This window comes from Schistocerca piceifrons, chromosome 1, assembly GCF_021461385.2.
Source record: "Schistocerca piceifrons isolate TAMUIC-IGC-003096 chromosome 1, iqSchPice1.1, whole genome shotgun sequence".
Lineage (NCBI taxonomy): Eukaryota > Metazoa > Arthropoda > Insecta > Orthoptera > Acrididae > Schistocerca > Schistocerca piceifrons.
Genome location: NC_060138.1, coordinates 204,877,179 through 204,889,523, shown reverse-complemented (window position 1 = coordinate 204,889,523; position 12,345 = coordinate 204,877,179). Strand labels below are relative to the sequence as shown.

The following is a 12,345-nucleotide window of genomic DNA, read 5'->3' as shown; positions in this document are numbered from 1 at the left end:
GTAGTTGCAGGTGTGTTGGTGTTGTGTTGTGACCTTCAGTCGGAAGATTGGTTTGATGCAGTTCTCCATGACTGTATAGTAGAGCTACATGCCCTCAGGAAATGGCAAAGTCCATGGCTTATTGGGAGGGGGAGGCAGCAATTTCTGATATGCTCTATGAAATTTGATGGCGTGAAAAATACTGGCCCCTGACAGCTTCACCAAAAACTCCTCCTGCCACAGAGTTAGATGTGAGTCCATGACACAGTGTGCATTGACCATTTGTTTAAAATTGGCACAAGGCACCACTCAGCTCTTGAATCACCTCCAAAATGGTGGCCCACTGATTTGACAAAGAAGGGGAGAAACAACGCGGATGTCTTGGCAATGCTACAACTCAGCCTTGAATTTGTCAAGTATGGTGAAGGGAATGTGGCGAAGGTGACAAAACTTAGGTATTGATGATGGTTACGTGAAATGTGTGCTTCAAAATTTTCCACCCAACCCAAGGTAGTCTCAAACAGCTGCTCATACAGCTGTAGTAAAGAAACCAAATCTTGAAAGAGGACCGAACGAGACACGAAATTTACTTCGCCCATTACGTGGAAGGCAAAAACAGAAAAAGTGTGAAACCCAAAACTGGGTAATTAATCACTAACCATATAAGTGGCTGTTCCACATTCTTATAATGTTCTGAAATGGAGAATTGCCCCCTCAAAGGAATTCATTTTTACCACAAGACACAATTTGACATAGTGTCTGTTTCAATGCAGAGCAACCCAAGAGGCTGTTAGTGAAACTAACCCTTGCTCCCATATTTATCTGAAACTCAATCACTCAGCCATCCATGACCAACATTAGCAGAATACATTGGGGCAATGCCTGTGAGGTGTTGGAAACAGTGTTCAAGTCCAGGGAAAGCACTGGGGCCTCCAATGGCCACCCTGCGGCTTTCCGACTATCACGAACTGATGTCAAATGGTCTGTTCTTTGCCGGTCCCCTCACATTGCATGTACATATGGCCAATCCCATGCTTGTTGCCAGTTTTGTATATGTGTGGGGTGTGCCAATGCTGTGAAAACCTCACTGTCAGCACAAATGTAACTATACTAGCTAATGGTGGCTTGACTACAAAGCCAGGGAGCTGAACCACAGAAGCAGCAATGGAATTTGACATGTAAGTCAATCTATGAGGCAGCAGACAGTCGAAACACTGCATAGAGACAAGTACGGAGATAAACACAAAATGTGTCTTGGGTTTGAGGTAGTTGAAACCTGTGACAGCTTGCTGCACTACTCCCCCACGGGACATGCACTTGCTTATCTATGTCCCTATCAAAATCTGCTGTCAGGGATACTGAAGAGACAATGCAGGATTGAGCAAACTCATTAAATAAATTTACAAAATTTCATTGTGTCATGTATCCACCATTTTTGTAGGAATGAATTGAAAATTTGACATTGTTTTAGTGTTGTTGGCTCTCCAATTCCTTCATAAATCAGCTACATTTCGTTTTAACTGTTTGTTGATTTACATTGTTCTCTCCAAAACTTGTAAGACAGAACTGAGCTATGTATTGTAGCTGTACTTGCATGGATACACATATATTTATCTAATGAGGAACGATGACACACAAATGAGTTTATTGTTTATGCTTGATTATCAAGCTATGTTAATAGTGTTGAATAATATCACCACCAATATTTATATTAAGTTCCACAGCCTTTAACAGAGTTTTATGAGTAGTGATTACGGCATTATTACCTAGATCACATTTCTCTCATATCTAATCCACTGTAATTGCACTCCCAGTTTTCATTACCCATTTGACCTGTGCCTTTGTTCTATCTGCATCTGAAAAGATAGTATCTAAAGTAGTGCATAAAACTGGGCTAGTTTTCCTGTCTGACACTATCCAGGTTGGATTACTTCCTCTCTTCTATAAATAGATTATTTATAAAAACACTGCTATGAAGTTAACAGTTCTGTGCGGGTACTAATATGAAGCATTTTAAGGAAATGAATGCACAAGTGCCACAGTAAAATTAAATTATTATTAATGTCTGTGGAGGAGTTACTGTTAAATTTTATTGTCTTGATTAAAGTCATCAGAATTAGATTATCAATTTTACTGATTCCTTCCACAGAACAAGCTGCTCAAAAATGTTCACTTAGCCATACTGGAATTATTTCTAAGATAAATAGTCAGAATTTCTCATCAAGACTAACCAAAAGAAATTACTTGGCACCCAGCACACTATGATCTTGATTTAAAACAATTCCTAAATGTGATATCAAGGGACATCTGCCACACTTTTAATAATTCCTACAGGCCCTACTGAAATAAAACGAATGTCTTTGTCTGCCTTTTGTAATGTGTATGGGTAGAAACATGGCTGCACATATTTTTATCCTTTTGCATCAACGAGAAGCATGCTGTTCTACTCTTAATGTTTGTAATATTGATTTTTGTTGTTAGATATGTATATGGAACACAAAGTGTATAATTTTGATATGCCTACTGAGATGTGAGCTGATTTTCCTCTCATGATTGTATTTGGTGTAGTTACAATATCTTCAGTGAGAAGGACTTCATTACTTGTGTTTCTTATTTTAAGTTTTTGAGCTTGATGCACACTTCAGGATCATTTACCATTGACAAACTGTTTGTACTGGTGTATTGTTTTAATAAGAAATATTGAGGATCATTTTGCAGCATTTACATCCATCATGTCTGTGCTGTCAAAATGAATCATTTTTGTCAGAAGTCTGACTTCTTATTGTTTTTTATGGACACTGAAAAATTTGTGTTTCCAGCTACTATTTTACTTGCAGCTATCTATATTAGTTACATGTTCATTAGCACACGCAACCAAGAAATAGCATCTGATTCCATGTTTTTAATATATGATATGCCAGAATGTTATGAACATACAGTATTTGTGTGAAATGTTTAAAATTTACTGTATTCAAACTTACTTCTCGAATTTATGTGCCCCATAAGATGACAGATTTTATGTAAAATACTGCCATTTGCATGTGGTCATATCATGTCATTACCTAAATACATATGTTTTGTAAACATACATGTTCTACCTCATGTTAGTGAAATTTACTTTTTGCTTCCATAGCCTATTTTCAAAGAAACAGCATGTACAGTTACAATTAGGTTTAATTTGAGAATTTGTCCTATTTACATCTGTTTGCAGTTTGCTGCAAGCATAAATATTACTTATATTTATCTGTCACATCATAGTCATTACATTGCTTTATTTCAGTAACTACTCACAATTTAGTTGTTTCATTATTTTATCTTTTGTTGCATATAATATCATTATCTTCACATGGAGCATTCTTGTATGAATAGTATTGGGAAAGCTCTACAGTATCACTGCATTCATTTGCATTTCGAAAATAATTTTTGACACATTTCGATAAAATTCCTTTGTCCTTGTCAGCAGTGTTTCTGAGAATCAAGTACCATGCATTTCAACTTTGCCTGCACAGGTAGGAAAACAATGATAATTTCTTTTTGCATTCCAAGATTTTCAATCTTGACAGGTGTTCCATCATCTTAAAAACATGCATGTCTTGTTTGCTGTCATGATTATAAAATTGTACTGATGTTATGCACTTAGCATGTCACCTCACAGAATTTTCTGAAATACAGGGACAATGAGACTCCGTGATTGCTCTTCTGGTAAAACAACATTCACTGTTCTTCCTGCTATCAGCTTCTACTACAACCTTTTTTGAAGGGTCTGTAGAAATTATCAGTCTGCTTGAAACTGCTCTTGAATGCTGAAGCCGCCGCGGTGGTCTAGCGGTTCTAGGCACTCAGTCCGGAACCGCGGGACTGCTACGGTCGCAGGTTCGAATCCTGCCTCGGGCATGGATGTGTGTGATGTCCTTAGGTTAGTTAGGTTTAAGTAGTTCTAAGTTCTAGGGGACTGATTACCACAGATGTTAAGTCCCATAGTGCTCAGAGCCATTTGAACTATTTTTTTTGAATGCTGAAGTTATCTTCCGACATTCTCTAAACATACTCCAGTTACACTATTTTTTTAAGCATACTGAGTATGTTCAAGTAACACAGACAATCTTCTTCAAGCACTGGAGTCAATACCTTGAAGAGTTGGAATTTCCCTTGTCAGCCCTCAGGAATAGCTATATTGTACTGTACTTTTTTCTGTAGTGTGACATTTTGTTTTGGTAAATGATGGGGAAGTATAGCAAAACTGAAGAGGAAAGCTCAAGCACTAGGCCACTGAGGATCTATAGGCAGGTTTAAACATGCATAGAAGACGTTATGACTAGTCTGATAACAGTATAACATTATAACATTGCAAAACATACTTTGTGTACCTCACAATTGGGTGCCAACATTGTGTCACACATGACTCCTTGCAACAAATCTTTTCATTTAGTGTCACTTTAGTTAAGGAAACTGCTTGTAAACAGAAGCAGCTTTTCATTTCATCTAAAAACGCAAAGTCAACTCCTGAAGTACATGAAGCAGTTACTATAAAATGCACCCATACTACACATTTATTACCCCTGCACCCCGAAAACATTTTATTTCTCTCTGGAGAGTAACTTTTGAGAAAAGACTGACATCGTACTATTACAAGAGCACAGTTTGCCCTAGCTTTTTGTTGCAGTGACCACAACTGAGTTGAAACTTGAGCAGCATTAAGTCTGTTCACAATATATCTGATGAATGCAGTTAAGCATATAAAACTGTTGAATGATAACTCTAATTATTTTCAACATGCACTTCTAATTTCTGTAAGCACTTGCCAATGATATACCTGGAAAAAAAATCAACCTTTGAATGAATTACATTGATATTCTGTGGGTTGCAAAGAAAAATGTGGATGGCCCCTTCTTTTATTTTTCTTCTTGATTTCCAATATTGAATCATTTTCATACTCAATTTGAGAAATAAGGTGGGCTGTTGAATATTTATAATATACGTATTTTGATAAAAACATATGTCCTGTGACACCTTGTATCCTTATATAGGGTGTCACAGGACATGCCCAGTTTTCAGGGATATGACAGGAACACTCATTTGAAGGAGAAAATTTTGAGTGGATGTATTTGCTCTTCCAAGTGGTTTCTGAAGTAGTACACATTTACCGCACATGTGAGGGACATCTCAACTGTACACACTATAATCGCAGCATTGGTCATGGTAGTACAAGTAAATGGCCACCAAGATTGCTAGACTTCGCCTATGTCATTACATTTTTATTTATGGGGTTTCATTAAGTCTGAGGTGTACAAATGAAAGGTGAAGACACATCATGGACACTGCTATCCTCATTAGAGAATGTGCAGAGTCACTCAGACAAGCAACACAACACATTCTCCCAAGAGTGCATAAATGCACTGAAGTTGATGGTGGGGTGTTCAGACATTTACTGTAAACTGTACAACAACTCTAATGTAGCATGTATGATAATACTTAGAGGTGAATTTGTTTAAAATATGTATTTTTCAATTGATAATTTTTAAAATACATGTTGTAATGTTTACTAACTGTTTTCCATGTGTAAACCTGACATTGTATTAATTAATACAGAAAATAAATAACCAAGTATATTAAATGTGTTCTGTCACGGAAACCATTCAGAATAGGGCGTCGGTCCATATAAAGTTTTCTTCTTCAAATGATCATGCTTGTCATATCTCTAAATATTGACCATTCGTCCCGACGCACCTTGTATAAATTTGTATCAGATGCAGTATGACAGATGTCTGTGCAAGTAATGGATAACAGATTTTTTTCCAAACATTCCCACTTCAACTAGGCATGTCATACTGATGTTATCTCACTAGACTAATGATGTTTTCATGTTATTATTAAATAATAAATAAATTGTAATAGATAGGCCTGGAATTAAAAAAATTGTTTCCACAGCTTCCGAATGTGAGTTTCATTCAAAAATTTGAGCAAAATTGGGTTATAATGACTGCACCAAAATAAAATGTGTGAATTTGTTGACAGGATTATTCATTAATAGATCTTAAAAATGTTTTATGTTGTTCTTATCACTGCAATTTTTTCTTATGTATAACAATAACATTTAACAGTCTGTTGTAAGTGCCGTAAGTTGATGTGCCACTCATGATGCTACGTTTCATTCCAGGCCAATGATGTAGAGTTAGTATCAACAAGTTCTGAAAGTCGGCTATTTGTCTGTGAATATCCTGATTGTTCAGCTGTAAGTTTCAATGTACCTATCGAATTTTTAATACATTTGGCATTTACATCCATGTAGTATTTTTTTTAAATTTGTTCTAATTAAAGTACATAATTTGAAATCTTTAGTCATGATGTCAGCCTGAATATTTCTACATTGATAGGAAGAAGTGTATTATCAGCATATTCTTCTAATTAAATATGGATACCAATCAGATTTGAGAGCCCAGTGCAGATAATTGACAAAGGCAACAATATGTTGATGTGAAAGTGCAGAGTAAGGTTCACAGCAGTTGAGTAGCTACTACAGCTTAAATTTTCAGAATGTAATCATTTGTCAATGATACACCTGGGGTTGGGTGGGTGGAATTTTTCCTTCAATGAAATATGTACGTACTCTGTTGGGTGCTAAGAAAGATCTGAATTCCTTACTATTTTCTCCCCATTAGTTTCTCTTATTGTCCACTTGCCTTATACAGTTCCTTCTTGAGTTTTTACATTAATTTTATTGTCATTGTATAACTGTTGCCTGTTCTTCAACATGGTAACAGATCTGCCAGAATCGTTATGCGGGGTCTCACACTATAATAATTGTGACTGCATAATGTTTCAAGAGAGAAAGAAATCAAAATACTGCACAGATCATAATAGTGCCTGTGTTTCTTAAGTTTTACATATGTTATGAGTAATATCATCTTTGATCATTTTCCTTTGGTGGTCTTGTATTAAGGAAATTTTGGAATCGTATATCAAAAATCATGCTTTGATTCATACTGCATTAAATAGAACTACGTTTTGATGATAACTTAGCTAATCCCACTGATTTAATCATTATTGCACATCTGAGACTGAGGAACAATAGTTCAGTGAGAATAAAAATGTGTACATAATGTATTAAGCTATCTTCCATCTTAAGGGAGGTAATAAGAGTCAAGAGATGGAGAGGAGGGAAGGGGTCAATGAGGTCATACATATGTCAGTGATAAAACCACCACACAGATAAAATGAGAAATAAAATTAAGTATAAGAACATAAAAGTAGCTCAGATGCAAAGAGTGTAAGTTCAAAAACAATGATTAGAGCTGCAGCTGAGATGTGTACAAAGTCTTCCATTGTTAGTACTCAGAATTTATACATATTGTTGAAATTTCTATGTAAGCTTCCATTTAATGAACAGTGCCATTGTAACCTTTGATATATGTACCCTGATAAATAATAAATGGAAAAACTACCCTCTGTGTTTTTGCTGAGAAGAGAAAAGTCAGCATTCATCATATAAAATATCACTATTCTTCAATGAAGAAGTACATTTCACAAGTGTCTCAATTGCAATGCTCATTTTGATCTTCTTTTACTGCTAGTAAACATCTGATTAACAGCACAGTTACTGGAAGAATTGAGTTTTCTTAGATGTTATACAAGGCTGAGTGTGATGTGGGCATGCCTTTCCTTGAAGAAAAATGTTTTCCGTTATTAAATGCATGTAAGGTGTTTGGATAAGTAAAGAGAATGTGAATTAGGTTGGGAGAAGTACCAGAGTAGAAGGGAACAAGCTTTCAAGAATTATAAGAATATGCTCCAATGATTAAAGGAAATACCAACTACTAACCTCTATCTCCCACAATTTATCATTTTAAGCTCATGCACATTAATCAAAATGATTTTGCTGTAGTATGTAATGAGAACAGGTTTCATGGGTTAAAGAAAGTGCCATCAAAATAACTGACATCACTGGCATAGTCATATTTGACACAGATGAGTCTGAAATGTAAGACCTGCACAGAAAATCTGAAAGTTGAAAATCATATGAATTATTCCCAATTCTTAACAAACACATGCTTCATGATTCAAGTTGGAGATTTGTAAAGTTGATCTTTTGTATATTTTTTCAATAATAGAACTGTAGTTTAAATCTCTGAAGAATATTCCTTGTGGTCCATCATTTTACCATCATTAAATCTATTAATCAGACTTGTCATCAGAAATATTGTTTTCTTTGATCATTTCTTCTGCTGACAAGAGTAAATGTTCGTTTCGCATTATACAGGGTGTCTCTCCTAAGAGTCACCAGTTGCATTTTCTATGGTGTTTCAAAATGTATTTCCAATTTCCTTTTTTGCAATGTGCAGCTGGAGTCAGCCCAAAGAAATACTGTTCATCACTTTGTTCATGTGTCACACAGTGTAAATGGAAAGCATCAGTTTGTGTCTCATTTGAAAAAAAATTATTTTTGAAGTGGAATTTTATGTGCTCTTTCTCTAGAGCTGTCCAAAATTTGTCTAGTGTCATGTTTGTTTTATTGACATGTATTAACAGAGACAGTAAAACACAAAGAATAACCAGCAGCGACTGAGCAGCACTACTGCATGGTGGTAGCAGTCACCACAAGCCAGGGCGCTCCTGTAGCTACTAGAGTACTCGTTATTCTTAGTGTTTTACTGCTCTTTAATACATATTGATAAAAAAATTATTGCAGTAGACCTTTTTAAGACCACTCTACTGAATGAGTGCATAAAACTCTGTTTTAAAAATCCTTTTGCTTGTAAAGGGAAATGAACTGACATTTTCTGTCAATGTTGAGCATCAAGTTAAAGAGATGATGATAAATATTTGTTTGGTCTGACTCCAGCTACACACTGCAAAAACGGAACTGGAGATATCTGCCGAACACCACAGAAAATGCACCTAATGAGTCTTAGGAGGAACACCTGTTATAGTTGCAGTGCATTTGCTATTACACTGTATTTATTTTTATTTGATGATACCTGTCTTGATTATCATTACAAAATATGTCTTAACTGACAGTTTGGTGCTTTACATCTCCAACAATGTTAATCATCTGTAAAACTGTATTTCCAGTTATGTTGTTTTTATGCAAATGAACACACCGTGATTAACATTGTACCTTGTCATGACTATCAATAGCTTTCTCATAATAATAACAAAACGAATAGCTGGCTGTATGTAATCCAATTAGTGATACACAATACTCTGTCTGAATTGACTGTACTGTCAACAGAACATTGAAGTCTAATCTTTCTTCCTTTTGATATGCAATACTTCTGTCACACAATCTGTAACATTACATTCATACTTTGATAACCCTTTTGTTTTAATGTCAGCAAATAAGTTATAAAACATTACGGTAGCTGTGTAATTAATTATTTTTTAGACCCAGTAGAGCTTTTTGCCAAAATGCTAAAGATTATTTATCGCCCTAGAATTGCTTTCATTAATATTTGTTTCAAACAGTGTTAGATTATGTATAGCAGATTTGATAAGCAAATAATTGTTGGTGAAGGTTTTGTAGATGCCTGCAGGTTGACACTAAGATTGTTGAGATGCACGAATAGTTTTAAATGCATTGTTTGTTAAACCATTTTGGGAATGGAAGTCAATAACAAAAGTAGAAAGATTGTCAACAGTTGTCCTGTTATCTTTCTTATCATATTATTTAACAAAGATAATTTTTGTAGTCTGACTGATACAATGTGTAAGATTTGCTGATGACATGGTATTAGTGGCAGAAAGTGAGCGGACAGTGAATAACATGCTGAAAGATCTGAATGAAGCTTGTGTGGAATATGGGATGCAAATAAACACAGCAAAAACAAAGAGTATGGTCATCAGTACAAGACGCAGACTGTCCAATGTTAAAATAGGATAATCTACCATTAGCCAAGTAAGTGCATTTAAATATCTAGGAAGCACAATAACTGAAGACTTGAGACGTCACCATGAGGTGAAAGCTTGAATTGCGATAGTGAAGGAGGCAGAAAGAGGAAGGTCTAAGGAAAAGGTGTGGCAAATGTTTTGTCTGGAGTGTGGCACTATATGGGGCAGAAACATGGACGCTGAAATGAGAGGATGTAAAAAGATTAGATGGGTTTGCGATGTGGATGTGGAGGAGAATGGAGAGAATGAGCTGGACGGAAAGAGTGAGTAATGAAAGAGTATTGGAAAGGGTTGGCGAGAGAAGATGTCTGCTGAAGGTTGTAAGAGAAAGAAAAAGAACTGGTTGGGACATTCATCGAGAAGGGAGTGCTTGCTAGCAGATGCTTTGGAAGGATTGGTTTGTGGGAGAAGACTGAGAGGAAGAAGGAGATAAAAGATGATAGACGACATAAAAGGAGGAGGAAATTATGCAGACCTGAAGATGATGGCAGAAGAACGAACAGCCTGGAGAACTACCATGTGAAAACCTACCTTTTGGCAGGACACTGATGATGATGATGATGATGATGATGACTGATACAAAACATCAGCAGTAATGAATGACATTAGCTGCTTGGCCTAGTCTTGAAACATGATCCCAATATAAATTTTTGTTATGAGGAAACTAAGGCTATAATTAAATATAGAAAGGAAAGGGGGGCAGAGTTCACAGGGATTAACTTTTTAGAAAGTATTTAGATATCTCTAATTCATTTTATTCCTTTTTCTGTTGAACTTACTGTACCTATTTTTTTAACATTCTTACAAAATAATGACAGGGAGTGCGAGTGGCATGCATCTGCTGCTCCCTCCTCCCGCATTCGTACACTGTACTCTTGGTGCTTCCGTCTGAGCTATTAGCTACGTATCTGATCTGCAACCCCCCCCCCCCCCCCCCCCCCCCAAATCATGCTCCCTACCCCTTTCTCCCTCCACCCATAACACCTGGTACATCCCTTCACCTCATTTCATCTGTCGAATTGCAATCGCAGCATTGTGTCCAACCAGCACAATGTATGTGCACATGTGTGTGTGTGTGTGTGTGTGTGTGTGTGTGTGTGTGTGTGTGTTCTACCTCATTAAAGATTACTTCCAGAAGCTAGCAAAGTTATGGTTCTTTTCTGTGTGCCCATCAATGACATTGTACAGTAATTATAGTATTAAATTTCTTAAGGAGAAGAGAACTTATTTATTCTTATAAGTTCACAATACTTATCTAGTGTTAAACAATTGGGTTGAGAAGAAGAATAGATTTGATAACATGAATATGAGTTAGAGCATATATTGAGACAGTATTAGTACTATTCTATTTCACCTAAGGGAGACAGCACAGTGGTCAAGGCAGTGGATACACATTTGGGAGAGTTAGCGGTCAGATTCCTTTCTAACCATTCACCTTCAGGTTTTCTGTGGTTTCTCTAAATTAATTGAAGAAAATGGCAGTATGGTTTCTCTGAAAAAACAACAGCTGATTTCCAGTTCAATGCTTGTTCAATCTGAACTAGTTCTCCATTGATAATTGGTTCATCATTGACAATTCATGGAATCCTAATCTTGCATACTTCTTTACTTTTCCCTGTTTTCTGTTGCACTTATGTTTTTTTTTTTTTAATTGTTCATATTCATGTAAGCTTTAGTGACTGGTTTCCTTTGATAATAAAGAAATTGTATACACATGTCATTCTCATGAAGCAGTTCAGACGTTACAACTCTGATTTCCTGCCCATCATATTATAGCACATTTCTTACCACAAAATTCTGTTCCAGCACAAGATAGAAAACTAATGTGGCATGACAATTGAAATAGCTTGTCTTAGTTCAGAATCATCTTTTTTGTATTACAGCATGAATACATTTTATGTTTGTATGAAGAAGAATTGTAATTCTGAGTTACATGAATGTCTCCTACACCATTCCATGGAAGACCTCTGTCCTCCCCATTTTCCCACGTGGGATACCCCCACCCCTCCTTGACTACTGCAATCGCCAGTTTGTAAATTCCTGAACTAAGACATGTAATTGTAGAGGCCTGAACAGTTAAACAAGACCTTTATACAGAAAAAAAATATTTTAACCTCTTTATTTTCAATTTCTGTGGAGGGGTGGGCATTTTACAACTCCGGGTCACAGGCACCACCTTTTTGTACTTGTAGGCACTGATGATTTTTGTTCTCTAGTTTCTAACTATCAGCATTCATTCAATGTAAACTTACAAATTGTTTTGAGAGATGAAGAAAATAAAGTATTTGCAAAAGTAACAGGTGCCAGCAATACAGTAAATAAATAAAATAACTAGTCAACTTGAAGGCTAGTTTTAACATGGACTTCATGTCTGTTCATTTCTTTTTCAGGTCTATCAGCTCAGTCATGGCCTATAGTTGCAGTATAATTTTAAATGTGCTACAGCTTTGAATTTCTGATATACAAAAAAAAACTGCCCTT

General features: G+C 36.0%; 1 protein-coding gene across 2 annotated transcripts in view; it reads left to right on the top strand.

Annotated features, from left to right (window-relative positions):
• Positions 1-12,345, top strand: part of LOC124715572 — a 397,577-nt gene that overhangs the window by 367,949 nt on the left and 17,283 nt on the right. For both annotated transcript variants that reach the window (XM_047243106.1, XM_047243105.1), the window contains exon 13: positions 6,137-6,211. In XM_047243106.1, coding sequence (XP_047099062.1) covers positions 6,137-6,211 — 75 coding nt within the window. The remainder of the gene's footprint in view (positions 1-6,136; positions 6,212-12,345) is intronic.